This window comes from Cryptosporidium parvum, chromosome 7, assembly GCF_000165345.1.
Source record: "Cryptosporidium parvum Iowa II chromosome 7, whole genome shotgun sequence".
Lineage (NCBI taxonomy): Eukaryota > Apicomplexa > Conoidasida > Eucoccidiorida > Cryptosporidiidae > Cryptosporidium > Cryptosporidium parvum.
Genome location: NC_006986.1, coordinates 109,300 through 122,915, shown reverse-complemented (window position 1 = coordinate 122,915; position 13,616 = coordinate 109,300). Strand labels below are relative to the sequence as shown.

The 13,616-nt window shown below is 28.8% G+C and overlaps 8 protein-coding genes across 8 annotated transcripts; 3 read left to right on the top strand and 5 right to left on the bottom strand.

The window, feature by feature from the left end:
* Positions 1-4: 4 nt before the first annotated feature.
* Positions 5-193, bottom strand: cgd7_510 (RNA polymerase III subunit C11; the record flags this gene model as incomplete). Its single annotated transcript, XM_628240.1, has 1 exon — positions 5-193. A coding segment is annotated over one exon (189 nt), but the record flags the coding sequence as incomplete, so codon positions are not given.
* Positions 194-272: 79 nt separating this feature from the next.
* On the bottom strand, positions 273-599 carry cgd7_505 (hypothetical protein; the record flags this gene model as incomplete). The annotated part of the gene is made up of 1 exon (XM_628239.1): positions 273-599. One exon carries the CDS (start codon positions 597-599, stop codon positions 273-275), a length of 327 nt encoding a protein of 108 aa, XP_628241.1.
* A 212-nt stretch (positions 600-811) lies between these two features.
* Positions 812-2,542, top strand: cgd7_500 (hypothetical protein; the record flags this gene model as incomplete). The annotated part of the gene is made up of 1 exon (XM_628238.1): positions 812-2,542. The coding sequence occupies one exon, from the start codon at positions 812-814 to the stop codon at positions 2,540-2,542; it is 1,731 nt and encodes a 576-aa protein (XP_628240.1).
* A 53-nt stretch (positions 2,543-2,595) lies between these two features.
* On the bottom strand, positions 2,596-3,240 carry cgd7_490 (hypothetical protein; the record flags this gene model as incomplete). The annotated part of the gene is made up of 1 exon (XM_628237.1): positions 2,596-3,240. One exon carries the CDS (start codon positions 3,238-3,240, stop codon positions 2,596-2,598), a length of 645 nt encoding a protein of 214 aa, XP_628239.1.
* Positions 3,241-4,082: 842 nt separating this feature from the next.
* cgd7_480 (lactate dehydrogenase, adjacent gene encodes predicted malate dehydrogenase) lies at positions 4,083-5,096 on the top strand (the record flags this gene model as incomplete). Its single annotated transcript, XM_628236.1, has 1 exon — positions 4,083-5,096. A coding segment is annotated over one exon (1,014 nt), but the record flags the coding sequence as incomplete, so codon positions are not given.
* A 382-nt stretch (positions 5,097-5,478) lies between these two features.
* Positions 5,479-6,465, top strand: cgd7_470 (malate dehydrogenase, adjacent gene encodes predicted lactate dehydrogenase; the record flags this gene model as incomplete). Its single annotated transcript, XM_628235.1, has 1 exon — positions 5,479-6,465. A coding segment is annotated over one exon (987 nt), but the record flags the coding sequence as incomplete, so codon positions are not given.
* A 614-nt stretch (positions 6,466-7,079) lies between these two features.
* Positions 7,080-10,955, bottom strand: cgd7_460 (P-type ATpase 3; integral membrane protein with signal peptide and 12 or more transmembrane domains; possible MgtA, cation tranport ATpase.; the record flags this gene model as incomplete). Its single annotated transcript, XM_628234.1, has 1 exon — positions 7,080-10,955. One exon carries the CDS (start codon positions 10,953-10,955, stop codon positions 7,080-7,082), a length of 3,876 nt encoding a protein of 1,291 aa, XP_628236.1.
* A 906-nt stretch (positions 10,956-11,861) lies between these two features.
* On the bottom strand, positions 11,862-13,214 carry cgd7_450 (putative cytidine diphosphate-diacylglycerol synthase; integral membrane protein with 7 or more transmembrane domains; the record flags this gene model as incomplete). The annotated part of the gene is made up of 1 exon (XM_628233.1): positions 11,862-13,214. One exon carries the CDS (start codon positions 13,212-13,214, stop codon positions 11,862-11,864), a length of 1,353 nt encoding a protein of 450 aa, XP_628235.1.
* Between the last annotated feature and the right edge of the window lie 402 nt (positions 13,215-13,616).

Here is a 13,616-nt window from a genome sequence, read left to right as displayed (position 1 = left end):
TTCATTAATTTTCCTTCCATTTGAAGTCACATTTTACACAAGTATAAAAGCTTGTCATTGGTTCATCAGCTGATCTAATTTGTAATTGGAAGAAGTAAGCTTCAGAAAATGAGCACTTTGGACAAACAGCTAAAAGTTTAAATAAAGAGCACCAGTAAAATAGGAAGTTATTATTAAAGTAATTGGCAAATATTTAGAGATAGTAGTATTATTTAAGAGATTTATATATAATTAGGTATTTTAAGGACTTATAATATATTTAATTTTTTTTTTCATATTCCCTTTTTTATTAATTGATAAATAATACTTTGAATATACAAATATAATTTATTTGTATAATATAGTAATAAATAAAGATCTCTTCTACAAATAATAGTACTACCACTATATAATCTTAACTTACCCATTGTCTTTGAGCTTGCAATTTCGTTCATATCTATAGAAGGTTCTTCCATCTTTTTGGGAACAAAATCTGTTACTTTGCTAATTTGGCTCACAATTTTGAATACATAAGGACATGTGGGACAATAAAATGCCATTCTCTCCTCATGTTCCTTAAGTAAAAGAATATTGTGGCAATGAATACAAAACTGCACCATTCTCCATAATATATTAATTTTCAAAAAAAAAATGTCAAAATAGGAAATTGGCGCCGGCGCCAACAGTCCTGATACTTTATTTAATAAAATAGCTGAATAAAGGAGATGACCAAATTTTAGTTAACAGGTTGATAGGAAATATTTAGAGAGAAAATCTATAGATTAGGAATCTAATCTGTATTAGAATAGATTCTCAGGCGGAATTAGTAACAATGCCTAATAACTCAAGGTTATTCAAGGAAAAGCTTAGAAAGGAGTTAATAGAGAAACATGTTAAAAATATAGAAAATAGCAACTTAATATCTCTAAAATTCCAGGAAAGATTGATAGATAATCATGGAAGGTTGGATGATGACGTAATACTGAAGATACAATCATTTTTGAGACCATGCGATTTGGAAGAAATATCAATTGAAAGATCTGATAAAAGTAAATGTGGTTGGATTCAGTGCCAAGTAGGGATTTCAGGAGGATCTTCTAACAATTTAAAGAGTAAGTGGGCATTGGATAAGAGATCAGGTAATATAATTGAGAGATCAATTTTGAGTCTTTTTTGTTCAACAAATTGCTATTACTTGTACTTGGATCTTTCCATTTCACTCTCTGAGACTCATCCTCACCTTAGAACTGATGCATTGATCGAAATCCAAAAGTGGTTAGGCTTATATCAAAATGAAGAACAGAATGATAAGGACAATGTTTTTAAGAATGAGGAGATGAAGATTGACTGTGAAAACAAGAAAAACGAAGAAAAGGAGAAGCAGCAGGAAAAAGAGAAACATCTGGAGAAGGTAGAAAATGAAGATATTGGGATGGTTAACACATTAAGTTTCTCACAAAGCAAAATCCCTACAAATGACACTTTTGATAATTCTCAAATGTCTACAGATAAAGACCAGAAAATGATAAATTTAAAGAAAGTAGAAACAAATAAAGTAGAAAACACCAAAGGACATGCTGAACTTTCAAGCCTTTTAAACAGTATTAAAACCTTCAGGAGGAACAATACTCAATACAAATTTGATCAAATTGTCAAACATTTTGATTACTTAGATATTGAAGAATCAGAGCCTACTAGATCTTCGGAGTCTAATGAATTAAGTATCAAAAATCATAAGCCTTCTTCTGAGAGCCTCCAAGATAGAGGCAAAGAAAATTCTGTAGATGGAAAAAAACTGGATAATTTGGATAGCTTAGAAGAATTAGATGACCCAGAATATACATACCAGGATATGATGCAAGTATTGCATGATATTAGTGAAGATGATGAGGATGACTATGAGGACGAGGATGAAGGTGATGAGGAAGAGAATGAAGAGAAAGAGGAAGAACAAGTAGATAAGAATGAAGACAAGAAAGATTGTTCTGGAAAGAAACATAAGAAAAACGGTGCTGTTCAAGACTATGTTCTCTTAATGACACAGTTTTATGATAACTTATCACCAGAAGTCGTTGTTTTGGATTTACTAACGTCTCTTATTTCTGAAGAAACTAGAGATTTAATTAAATCTAAGTGTATTGTAGAACAGGGCAAAAATAACGAAAAAGAAGAATCTAATAAAGAAAATAATAAAAATAATGAATTTGATATTATTCAAATTGACAGAAGAAACGTATTAAAAGATAATATTTCAGGATACATTACCTCAATAGAATGGATATTTCATACTAAATTATTGGTATTCACAATTTATAGAATACTTGATACATTTGTATTCCCATTTTCTATACCAAACCTTAAACAACCATGTTTGGAACTTTTAACTTTTATTCTAATAGATATTATTATGGATAATGAAATTCATTTCAATATTACCAATTATTTTAAATCATTACAAGATGAAATAAAAATTAAAGCTGAGCAATGGCTTCTTGAAATTAGAAGGAAATATGATGACAAATTTATCGATAATATTAAACTTTTATTTATTAGTAAAGATTAAAACAAAATCTTAATCCCTTAGCCTTATATTTGATTGTAATATACATTAATAGCTTAAGATCCTCCACAACTTGAGCCACAACATCCTGTATTCTTAGATCTATAATAACTTGAATCCAAATGCATTCTATCTCTTTGACTTGTCCCTCTTCTTCTGGATGAAAACATTGATGTGAACCAATCAAAATTCATAAATCTTCTAAAAGAGGATTGAGAATCCGTAGAAGTTCTACTATTATTGCTATTACATGTATTATTTGTGTTTCTATATGAATGGCCTGATGAATCTTTAAATTGTCTTGCCTTTTCTGCTCTAATTGCTGCCAGCTCCTCATCTAGCTTCTGGCTCTTATCCACAAAATTATCCTTCTTACTTTTCAAAGCTGATTTTGGAGTTAGAGGAATTGATGCTTCTTGTTGATTTTTAAGTGACATATTCGATATTTCCTTTACAATTAATTCGTTATATGATTCTTTTTTCAATTTAAATTTTCTACAATTATCACCAGTATTGCCAGAGCTACCACTTTTTTGATCTTTTTCAATATTTTGATTCTGCAACTCAAATCCCATCATAAATAATTGTTCCCTTAGCTTATTAAAGTCTGCTTCTGGAAGATCTTTACTTAATTCTACTTCAACATCCTCTTTCCCTCCTTTACTTTCAACTATAGTCATTATCTCGATTAAACTTGACATTTTGATAAAAATATCTATATTCCACTTTTAATTCCCTTGATAACGATTAAAAAAAAAAAAAGTTAATTATTTTTCACTTTTAATTTTTTGTTTTTAATTATATCTGTGCGCTCAAATATTTACTTGCAAAATATTTTTCAAAATTATTAAATTCAGTTAAATTTTGAAAAATACTTTAACATTCAAATAGCTTGTGTATTAGTATTATTATTATTATTTCTACGTTCTTATAAATTATTCCTAATTTTTATTTCATAATTTCAAGAATCCGTGAAATAAAATATATATTTTTTTGATAAATTCACACGTAATTTAAAAATTTAATGTGGACAATTTTTATTTAAAAAGAAAAAAAAATTGATGCAAAATATAAAAAATAATAATACGACTATTTTTGCAAAAATTGCATACCGGTATTTACATGCAATAATTAAGAATTAAAATCTTATAATTAGAGGGGTAAAGGGGTGGATAAGCTATCACAATTAGCTTTAAGATAATCAAAATTTTGATATCGAAGGGTATATAAATAATGTAAACTGCAAGCAAGCAAGCTAGTCAGTAGGGTTAGTTGAATTAACATTGATAATTTCTTGGAATTATATTTAAAGAATGAGATTCCAGAAAAAAATATGGTATTTTTGAATAAAAAAAAATCTAAAATAAACAAAACATGATGCCCGCCTAGTAACGTAAGCATACCTAATTAAAGATAAATTTAAATAATAAAAATATTATGGATATTAAAGATATTTTTTTGCGTACAGAAATCCACACATGTATAATTATTAGAGGACAAAAAAAGAGATAAGAATCACTATTATTTAATTAAGTTTAATTAAAGCGAATTTTTGTTTTCAAAGCATTTATTTATTTTTTTTATATTAAAGATGATTGAAAGACGCAAGATTGCCGTTATTGGGTCAGGACAAATTGGAGGTAATATTGCATATATTGTAGGTAAAGACAATTTAGCCGATGTAGTACTTTTTGATATTGCAGAAGGCATTCCACAAGGAAAAGCACTAGATATTACCCACTCTATGGTAATGTTTGGTTCCACATCAAAGGTTATCGGCACAAATGATTATGCTGATATATCAGGCTCTGATGTAGTTATTATCACAGCCTCCATTCCAGGTCGTCCAAAAGATGATCGTTCTGAACTCTTATTCGGAAATGCTCGTATTTTGGATTCAGTTGCCGAAGGTGTTAAGAAATACTGTCCAAATGCCTTTGTCATCTGTATCACAAACCCATTAGATGTTATGGTTTCACACTTCCAAAAGGTTTCTGGGCTTCCACATAACAAAGTTTGTGGTATGGCAGGTGTATTAGATTCATCTAGATTTAGAACATTCATTGCACAACATTTTGGCGTTAATGCTTCTGATGTTAGTGCCAACGTTATTGGTGGCCATGGCGATGGTATGGTACCAGTTACTAGTTCAGTTTCGGTTGGTGGTGTTCCTCTTTCATCCTTCATTAAGCAAGGTCTTATCACCCAGGAACAAATTGATGAGATTGTGTGCCATACCAGAATAGCATGGAAGGAAGTTGCTGATAACTTAAAGACAGGAACTGCCTACTTTGCACCAGCCGCTGCTGCTGTTAAGATGGCTGAAGCTTACCTAAAGGACAAGAAGGCAGTTGTTCCATGTTCTGCATTCTGCTCCAACCATTATGGTGTAAAGGGTATATACATGGGTGTTCCAACAATTATTGGAAAGAATGGTGTTGAGGACATTCTCGAATTGGACTTAACTCCACTAGAACAGAAGCTTCTTGGGGAATCAATTAATGAAGTCAACACTATTTCCAAGGTGTTGGATAATGCACCAGCTGCTGGAGCATAAGAATATTTTTTCTTATTTCAATAAGATATTGTTTGCGATATCCTGTAATTCAAAAAATGTAAAAAAATTCTCTCATCCAACTTTCATTTATTGTATGAGATGGCTGATTGAGATTATTGCATGTGGGTTTTCGGGATTAATTACTAGTAAAAAATAGAAAAAAAAACTTAATGCGTATTATTCTATTCTCATTTTCTTTCAAATGTTGCATGAATTTGCACTTGTTGCCGCGCCATTAGCTGTTCAAATTTCCCGCCTGCTATTTGAATTTGTTACGCCCCTCGTTTTAGGTAATAATTGCGTGGGAAATGAGTATCTTAAAAGCTAAGTAGGGGAAAAAGAAAATAGATCACAATAAAATAGAGAAATTCTATTGATATAATTAAAAAAAATAAGTTATAAATATAATACTGTAATTATGAGAAAGAAAATTTCAATTATTGGAGCTGGACAAATTGGCTCAACTATAGCACTTCTTTTAGGACAAAAAGATTTAGGAGATGTTTATATGTTTGATATTATTGAGGGAGTTCCACAAGGAAAAGCTTTAGATTTGAATCACTGCATGGCATTGATTGGGTCACCAGCGAAAATATTTGGTGAAAATAACTATGAGTATTTACAAAACTCTGATGTCGTCATAATAACAGCTGGAGTTCCTAGAAAACCAAATATGACACGTTCAGATTTACTTACTGTTAATGCAAAGATTGTTGGTTCAGTTGCAGAAAATGTCGGTAAATACTGCCCTAATGCATTTGTAATATGTATTACTAATCCTCTAGATGCGATGGTTTACTACTTTAAAGAAAAGAGTGGAATACCAGCTAATAAAGTTTGTGGTATGTCAGGTGTGCTTGATTCCGCTAGGTTCAGATGTAATTTAAGTCGAGCATTAGGTGTAAAGCCATCTGATGTATCAGCCATTGTTGTAGGTGGCCATGGAGATGAGATGATACCATTAACTAGTTCAGTTACAATTGGTGGAATTCTGCTTAGTGATTTTGTTGAGCAAGGAAAAATTACTCATTCACAAATCAATGAAATTATTAAGAAGACAGCATTTGGTGGCGGTGAAATTGTTGAACTTTTAAAAACTGGCTCAGCATTCTATGCTCCAGCCGCTTCAGCTGTAGCTATGGCTCAAGCTTATTTGAAAGATTCTAAATCAGTATTAGTTTGTTCAACATATCTTACTGGCCAGTATAATGTTAACAATCTTTTTGTCGGTGTTCCTGTTGTTATTGGAAAAAATGGTATTGAAGACGTTGTTATTGTAAATTTATCTGATGACGAAAAATCATTATTTTCTAAATCAGTTGAATCTATTCAAAACCTTGTCCAAGACTTAAAAAGCCTTAATCTTTAAATAATTTAAATGCTCCAAATTCATAATTTTATTGGAATTTTTTGCATGCAATCAAGTTTTTAGTTTATTTGTTTTCACACGTTTACACCGGTACTGATTTTCCTTTTTTTTTACTGGCGTTTCCGCATGTGCTCTAAAAAGTTTTTGCATGCGCGTCCACATGGAAGGCGCGCAATGCATTAGTCTGTGTTGACTTTTTTAACCATTTTATTCATTAGGAATTAATCAAGTATTAGAAATTTAGAGTTTTGTTTATTTTTTTCTATTTAAAAATTCATCTTTATATGGAAAGAGTCTTATGAAAATAAAAGAATACTTTACAAAGCTAAATCAAATAAGTTTACTAATGTTATTAATTTAGGAGTTTTCTACAAAAAGATAAATTCAAATTAAATATACAAAAACCCAAAAAGCACAAGTTGAATCCAAAATTCTCAAGTTAAATTTTATTATCAAACCAAAAAAAAAGTTTTCAATACAAAACTTTTATTTGCTTTCCAAATTTTATTGGATTATTTTATGTATAGAGAATGTTATTTAAAACAAGCTTAACGAGTAAATATAATTTTCCAATAGATAAAATAACATTCAAGGCCATGGTTTTAATTACTGGTTCAAATTTTGGAAGCTGAATTGAAGTTTAATTTGCGATAAATAAATATGCAAATTAGGAAGGAAGCAGCTATCCATCCAACGAGCTCAAACTTCCAAGAAAATGGGAAAACATTGCTACTCGAGAATTTTGGGATATTCATACCAAATAAAGTTCCAGGAGTTATGCCTTCTTGACAGTTAATTTTAAAGAAGCATGTAATGAGACTTGGCTCCGAAAAAATTAGAAATAAAAGCCCAAGCTGTGCTAAAAACCACGTAGAAACGAGAACTTTATTTTTATAAAAAGGTTCTCTGTGATATCCTCCCATTCCAAAAATCAGAGCCATATGCGAATGCAAAGAGCACATCCAAATTAAAGTCGTGGATGATTCAAATCCATCTTGGCGTGCAGAAATGAAAATTGGAATTCCCAAATTTCTTGTATAACTAGAAACAAACCATGACTTATTTGATAACAAAAACAATACGACACCCAGGTTGATTCCAATAACAGAAACAAAACAAATAACAGTCAATATGGAGCTCCTTGATACCAATCCTGCATCTACAGGATACTTTTTAATCTTATTTGCAGGCCTGCTTCTTTTTATTCCCCATACACTTGGAAAATTTACAAAAATACTATAATAAAAGTACCCCATAGTTGGAAGAGTTGCTTGTCCAGAATATAATAAAATATTCTTACAAATTACAATTGTGAATCCATACATAATCATGAACAAGTACAATGAACGTGAATTAGCAGCACACCCGCATCCCTCTCGAATAATACTTAATATTCCATTTAAATCCCCTTTATCCAAAGAAAAATGGCTACTTAAACTTCCATTTTTATTAACAAATATTCCCAGATTGGAATCTTTAACAGCAGCAACATCATTTGTTCCATCGCCAACCATTCCAACAATTTTTCCTTCATTCATAAATTGTCGAATAACACTCTGTTTATTAATATGGTTAGCTCTTGAAATTACTGAAATATTATTTTTAAACAAGTCCAAAAGAGTCTCATTACTCAAAAATGCTTGTTTGGAATCATTTTTTAATGGATTAACAATACCTTCATAATTATGCAGAATAGTCTTGCTCATCATTTCGTAAGATTCAAATGTTACAACTAATCTTATCTTATTCAAATTTTTAATAACTTCCTCCAGATCAATTTCATGTCTAAATTCATTCAAAAAAACTAATTTTCCGGAAATAATACAACACAATACAGCAATTTGGTGGCTATTCAAGTCAATTTCGCAAAGGTTAAGTTTTGCCTCAATATTAGAGACTTTGAATTGGCTATTAATAATTCCAACTTGTTTAGCAACGCACAATGCACAATCTGAATTATCGCCTGTTAGAATTATGGGCTTAATTCCAAGATCTTTAATTTCCTTAATGATAAATGGTGCTTCCTTTCTAATACAATTTGAAAAACAAAGAATTCCAACTGGAATTAAGTCAACTTCAAAATTAATTCTTTCACTTTCGTTTAATAATCTATACAATTCAATTGACTCTTTATCGGATTTCAATTCCCGATAAGCTATTATTATTACATAAAATCCTGAAGAAGATAGTTTAGATGTTCTAAATTCAATTTCCTCAGTCGATTGGTTCTTAATTGAAAACTTTAAAATGGATTCAGATGCGCCTTTAGTAAATAAAAAGACTCTATCTGTGACGTTACAACGAACAATAACACTCATTGACCTACTAACGCCATTAAAATCGAATATCTTCAGTATTTCGCATCCTTTACTGAGCTTTTTCTCAAGATTTGCAGTATTGTGGCTTCTATAGATATTTTCAAGATCAAATTCAGCTCCTTTTTCAAAAACAAACCTTCTTAAAGATCTATCGTTTAATGAGGACTTCTCATAAATACAAGATCTTGTAAACTTAAGCATTTCCTTTTCAATTGAATCTCCATAATACCCTCCATCGCCTTGATCAGGAACAAAAGATAATGAATGGCAAGTTGAAATTGCCATTTTTAATATATCAATTTTTTCTCCATTTATTCCCCTAACTATTCTTTCAGAATAGCGTTCATTTCCAGTAAAGAATCCCTGATCTTCAAGTAAATCAGAATTTAATCTTTCAACATTATCAAGTACGTAATCATTCATTGTTAAAGTACCAGTCTTATCAAAGAATAATGTATCCAATTTACTAGCAAACAAGATTCTTCTTGGGTAAGAACTTTCAACATTTTTATCATTTTTTAATGTTGAAACTGAACTATTAATGCATGATTGTACAAAAGCTGGTGCCCAAATTGGAAGAAGTTGTAGTAAAGTACCTAAAATGAAGAATATGGACCCAATATTAAATTGTGAAATTAAGCATTGTACTGTTATAACAACTGATGCAACTGATAAAGTTAATAACCACAATAACGGAATATCATTATGAAAATCATCAGAAATCATATTTTGAGAAACTGTACGCAGAATTTTTGATTTAAATGTAAAAACACCAGTATTTAAGACTACGGAAATTAATGAATCATTTGATTCATCTCCGCCAAATACTTTAATAATTTTACATCCAGCATGAATCAAAGAGTCTTTAAGAATATTATCACTAGCTGAAAGTATTTGAGAATTTGAAAGCGCTGATAAATCAAGAGGCTTTTTAAAAACAGGTGTTGCTTCACCTGTCAAACTTGATTCGTCAACAAGTACTAATTTTTCCATAAGTATCATATCGCAAGGTGCAATATCTCCTGTTTCAGATAATACAATATCAAAAAGGACAATATCAGACGCTTTAATCGATTTTTTAATATTCCCACGTATTACTTTAACTGGTCGATTATTAATTTCATGGGTTTCTTTTAAGAGTTTTCTATTTCTAAAAATATCTTTAAAGAAACTAAATAGGTTTGTATATAAAATTAAAGCCGACCAACAAAATGACCAAGTGAAAAACCTCAAAAAGAAAGTTGTTGAGAGCATTAAATATTGTAAAATGAAAGTTGGACAAAAGAAAATACGTTTCATTACAAGTAATGCAGGCTCAGTTTCATATGGTAATTCATTTTTTCCAAAAACAGATAAATAAGAAATAACAGAAGCTTCTGAATGTCCTCCACAATTCAAAGCATTTTCAATTTGATTTACACTAACTCTACTTGATTGTATTTGAGGCAAAAAAGTCCCAGTTTCTATAGAAAATACAAATCTTGTTGATCCAGCAATAAAATACCTAATTCCAGAGGATTCATCTGTTTGTATATGACAACCATAATATTTAAATCCTGTCATTTCACCATCTAAAAATGCAAGACTTTTCTTGTAAAAATTGAGAAATTTTTTATTTAAAGTTGAATAACTTGGATCTTTATTTATGGATTGAATAATATTATCATTTGTATTATGATCATGATTATGATTATTATTAATATTATTATTATCACGTACCCACAAACATACAAAATTACAATCAAAAAGATTTGATGGCATTATCAAAGTGAGCCTAATTCTTTGTGTAAATAATTTTCTTCCTATGCAAATTATTAAAGCAACAACATATTCCACTAAGAAAACTTCAGCTTTCTTTCTCCAATATAATATGGAAGAACTTTCAGGAGCACTTACTGAGTCATAAGTAACTAATGGGATTAATATTAAGTGAACTGCTGTCAAAAAATTCAAAGTACATCTGAATATATTGGAGTAAATATTTTTCCTACATGGAATAAGTATCATTTCAAAAGATTGGTGTTTATATGTATGTTTATCATATCTTCTCCATATTATTAAATTGGCTATATAAAAAAATAAAAGTATTGAAATAGTGAATATTAACAGTTTTATACATAAATCAATTGGGAAAAAAGTGGAATATATATCTCCAAAAATACCAAGTTTCATTTTTTGTTACCAATTTTATATCCGTTATCAAATAATTTGTTAAAATTAAAAATCATTATATTAATTAAAAAGATAAAGTAGTTATTTTTAATTGATTGAGGTTTCCTTCGATAATTTATGGCTAAATTAATTTTAAGTTCGGAGTTCGTCTTGAATTGTTGATAATTCGAAGAAAAAAAAAGATGATCTTTTTTATCAAATTGTTAAAAAATAAAAAGTATGGTGATTCTGAATTATTTTAATATAATATTCCTAGTAATTCAAAATATTATTATTAAACAAGTTTGAAAGTATTATTAAAATTGTCTCGATAACCAAATTACCAGTCAATCAATATAACAATTTTAGCGGGAGAATTGCGTTAATTTTATTATAATGCACATAATAATTTAATATTGGTTAAAAAATAATTATAATAATAATATAAATGATTTTTTTTTTTCAAATCACAGTCAAGTTCAAATACAAAATTATACTAAAATTAATATTTTTTAAATATTTCATTACAATTTAAAATTATTTAATAAAGAAAGAAAAAAAGAAATTTTCAAGTATAATAATAATTAAATAATTTTTTGTAATATATTTTAAAATATAACTTTAAAACACGTAATTAAATGCATGCATGCAATAAATGACGTAATTATTTATTTATGTGGAAGACTATTAAATAGAATGGACTTAAGGGGAGAAAATGCATGTAAGGAGGGTGGGGAAAATGGTAAAAAAAGTAATTAGTACATAAAAGATGATGAAATAAAGAAAAAGATAGATTTTCCCCTTTTTTTCAAAGATTTGGTTAATTATTAATAATCTCTTAGAAATATTTATATTAATTTCAATAAATGAAAGGAAAATAGAAAAAATATATGAGTTAAAGAGAAAAATTGAAGTTAAAAGTAAAATTTATTGTTGACTGGATATATGGCTAGACAGTACAGAAATTAAATGTTGAATTTCTGGTTCTGGTAGCATTTTAGCTAATTTTATGACAATATCTAAAGATACTGATTTGGGATTTGTAAAGATAAATGCACGAATATATAAATATGTAAACAGACCAATAAGAATTTGACAATCAAATCTATCAGTGATTCCACCATGGCCAGGTATAGCAGAACCAAAATCTTTAATTCTTAAAGCTCTTTTAAGACCAGATGCAAAGAATCCACCAAAAGGAGCAACAAAAGCAGCAAAAATACCAATAGCAATGGCATGGAATTGTGAATCTGGAATTAGAAAAGGTTCTTTACCAAAAATAAAATGTAAAAATGGTGGAATATTATATGGTTTTTGAATAAATACAGGATTAGGATCACATTTTAATTCATACCACATTGAAAAAGGTTTTTCAAGTAATTCATTTTGAGGACAAATAAATATCTGACTTTTGGAAAGAACATTACCAAGAATAATTGCAGCAAAAATAGTGATAATAGAAGCTCCAATAAATCCTTCAACCGTTTTCTTTGGAGAAAGTCTGAAGAGTCGAGTTTTCCCAAAGATTTTACCAACAATATAAGCAAATATATCATTACATATAACAAGACATGAAGGAAGTATGAACCAAATTAGGCCTCTATAAGTATTAGCAATCATAAAAACTGATTGAGTTACCACAAGTAAAAGGCTTAAAATCATTATTCCAAATTGAGAAAATTGATATCTAAGTGTATAATTTCTTAGAGATAATATAAAAGCAATAAATCCAAATAAAGCTCCAACATAACTTATCAAAGAATGGTAATAAACTATTAAATATAATAAATAATAATTTCTTCTATATTTTTCAATTAAAGGAACCCACCATAATTTTCCTGTTGAAAATAATGTTACTCCTAACCAATACCAACGTAAAGTATAAAAGAATGGAAGACGTTTATCTTCTTCAGCACTTCTTTTAAGTGAATTAACTTCTTGATATACTGCTGAAATCAAAATAAGTACAAGCATTGCAGAATAAGTATGTCCAGCTGCAAGTATTACTAGGAATGATGATAATAAGATTATTGTCCAAATAGTTCTAGTTACCCAATTAAGATCTCCGCTATTATTTGTAGATGAATGGTTTCCTGTTATTTTACTGTTTTCAATTATTCCATTTTTGTTTCCTTCCTTATGTCCATTCTTTTCAGATGATTCTTTTCTATTTCCATTTCTTCTTCTCAATTCAACTTCACTAAAAAAATTATCAGACTCTGTTTCATGTTCTGTATCATCAAAAATTGAATTACTTCTTATATATCTTGAATTTTTCATTCCAAAAACTTTATTTTTAATAATTTAAAAAAAAAGGATAAGGGGGTTGGGTTAAATATCAATAGTTTATCTTAATTTACTGATAATCAAATACCAAAAATAATAAAAATTTGAAAAGCTTTAGTACTTATAGAAAAGTACTCTTATATTCTTAAAGTGATTATAGTAATTTTCCAATTCTATAAGACCATAAGTTGTAATTCAAGTTTATCTTTTTTGCGTTTTTTTAGCTCTGTATTCCAATTTAATCAGATGTAAATGAGATATTTATGTATATGTAAACATAAATGTTATAAATATATATATATATATAAATATATATAAATAATATTTATATATATGTATATATATATATATATATATATATATTTCTTTATACTAAAACAAAAAAGAAAAATATGA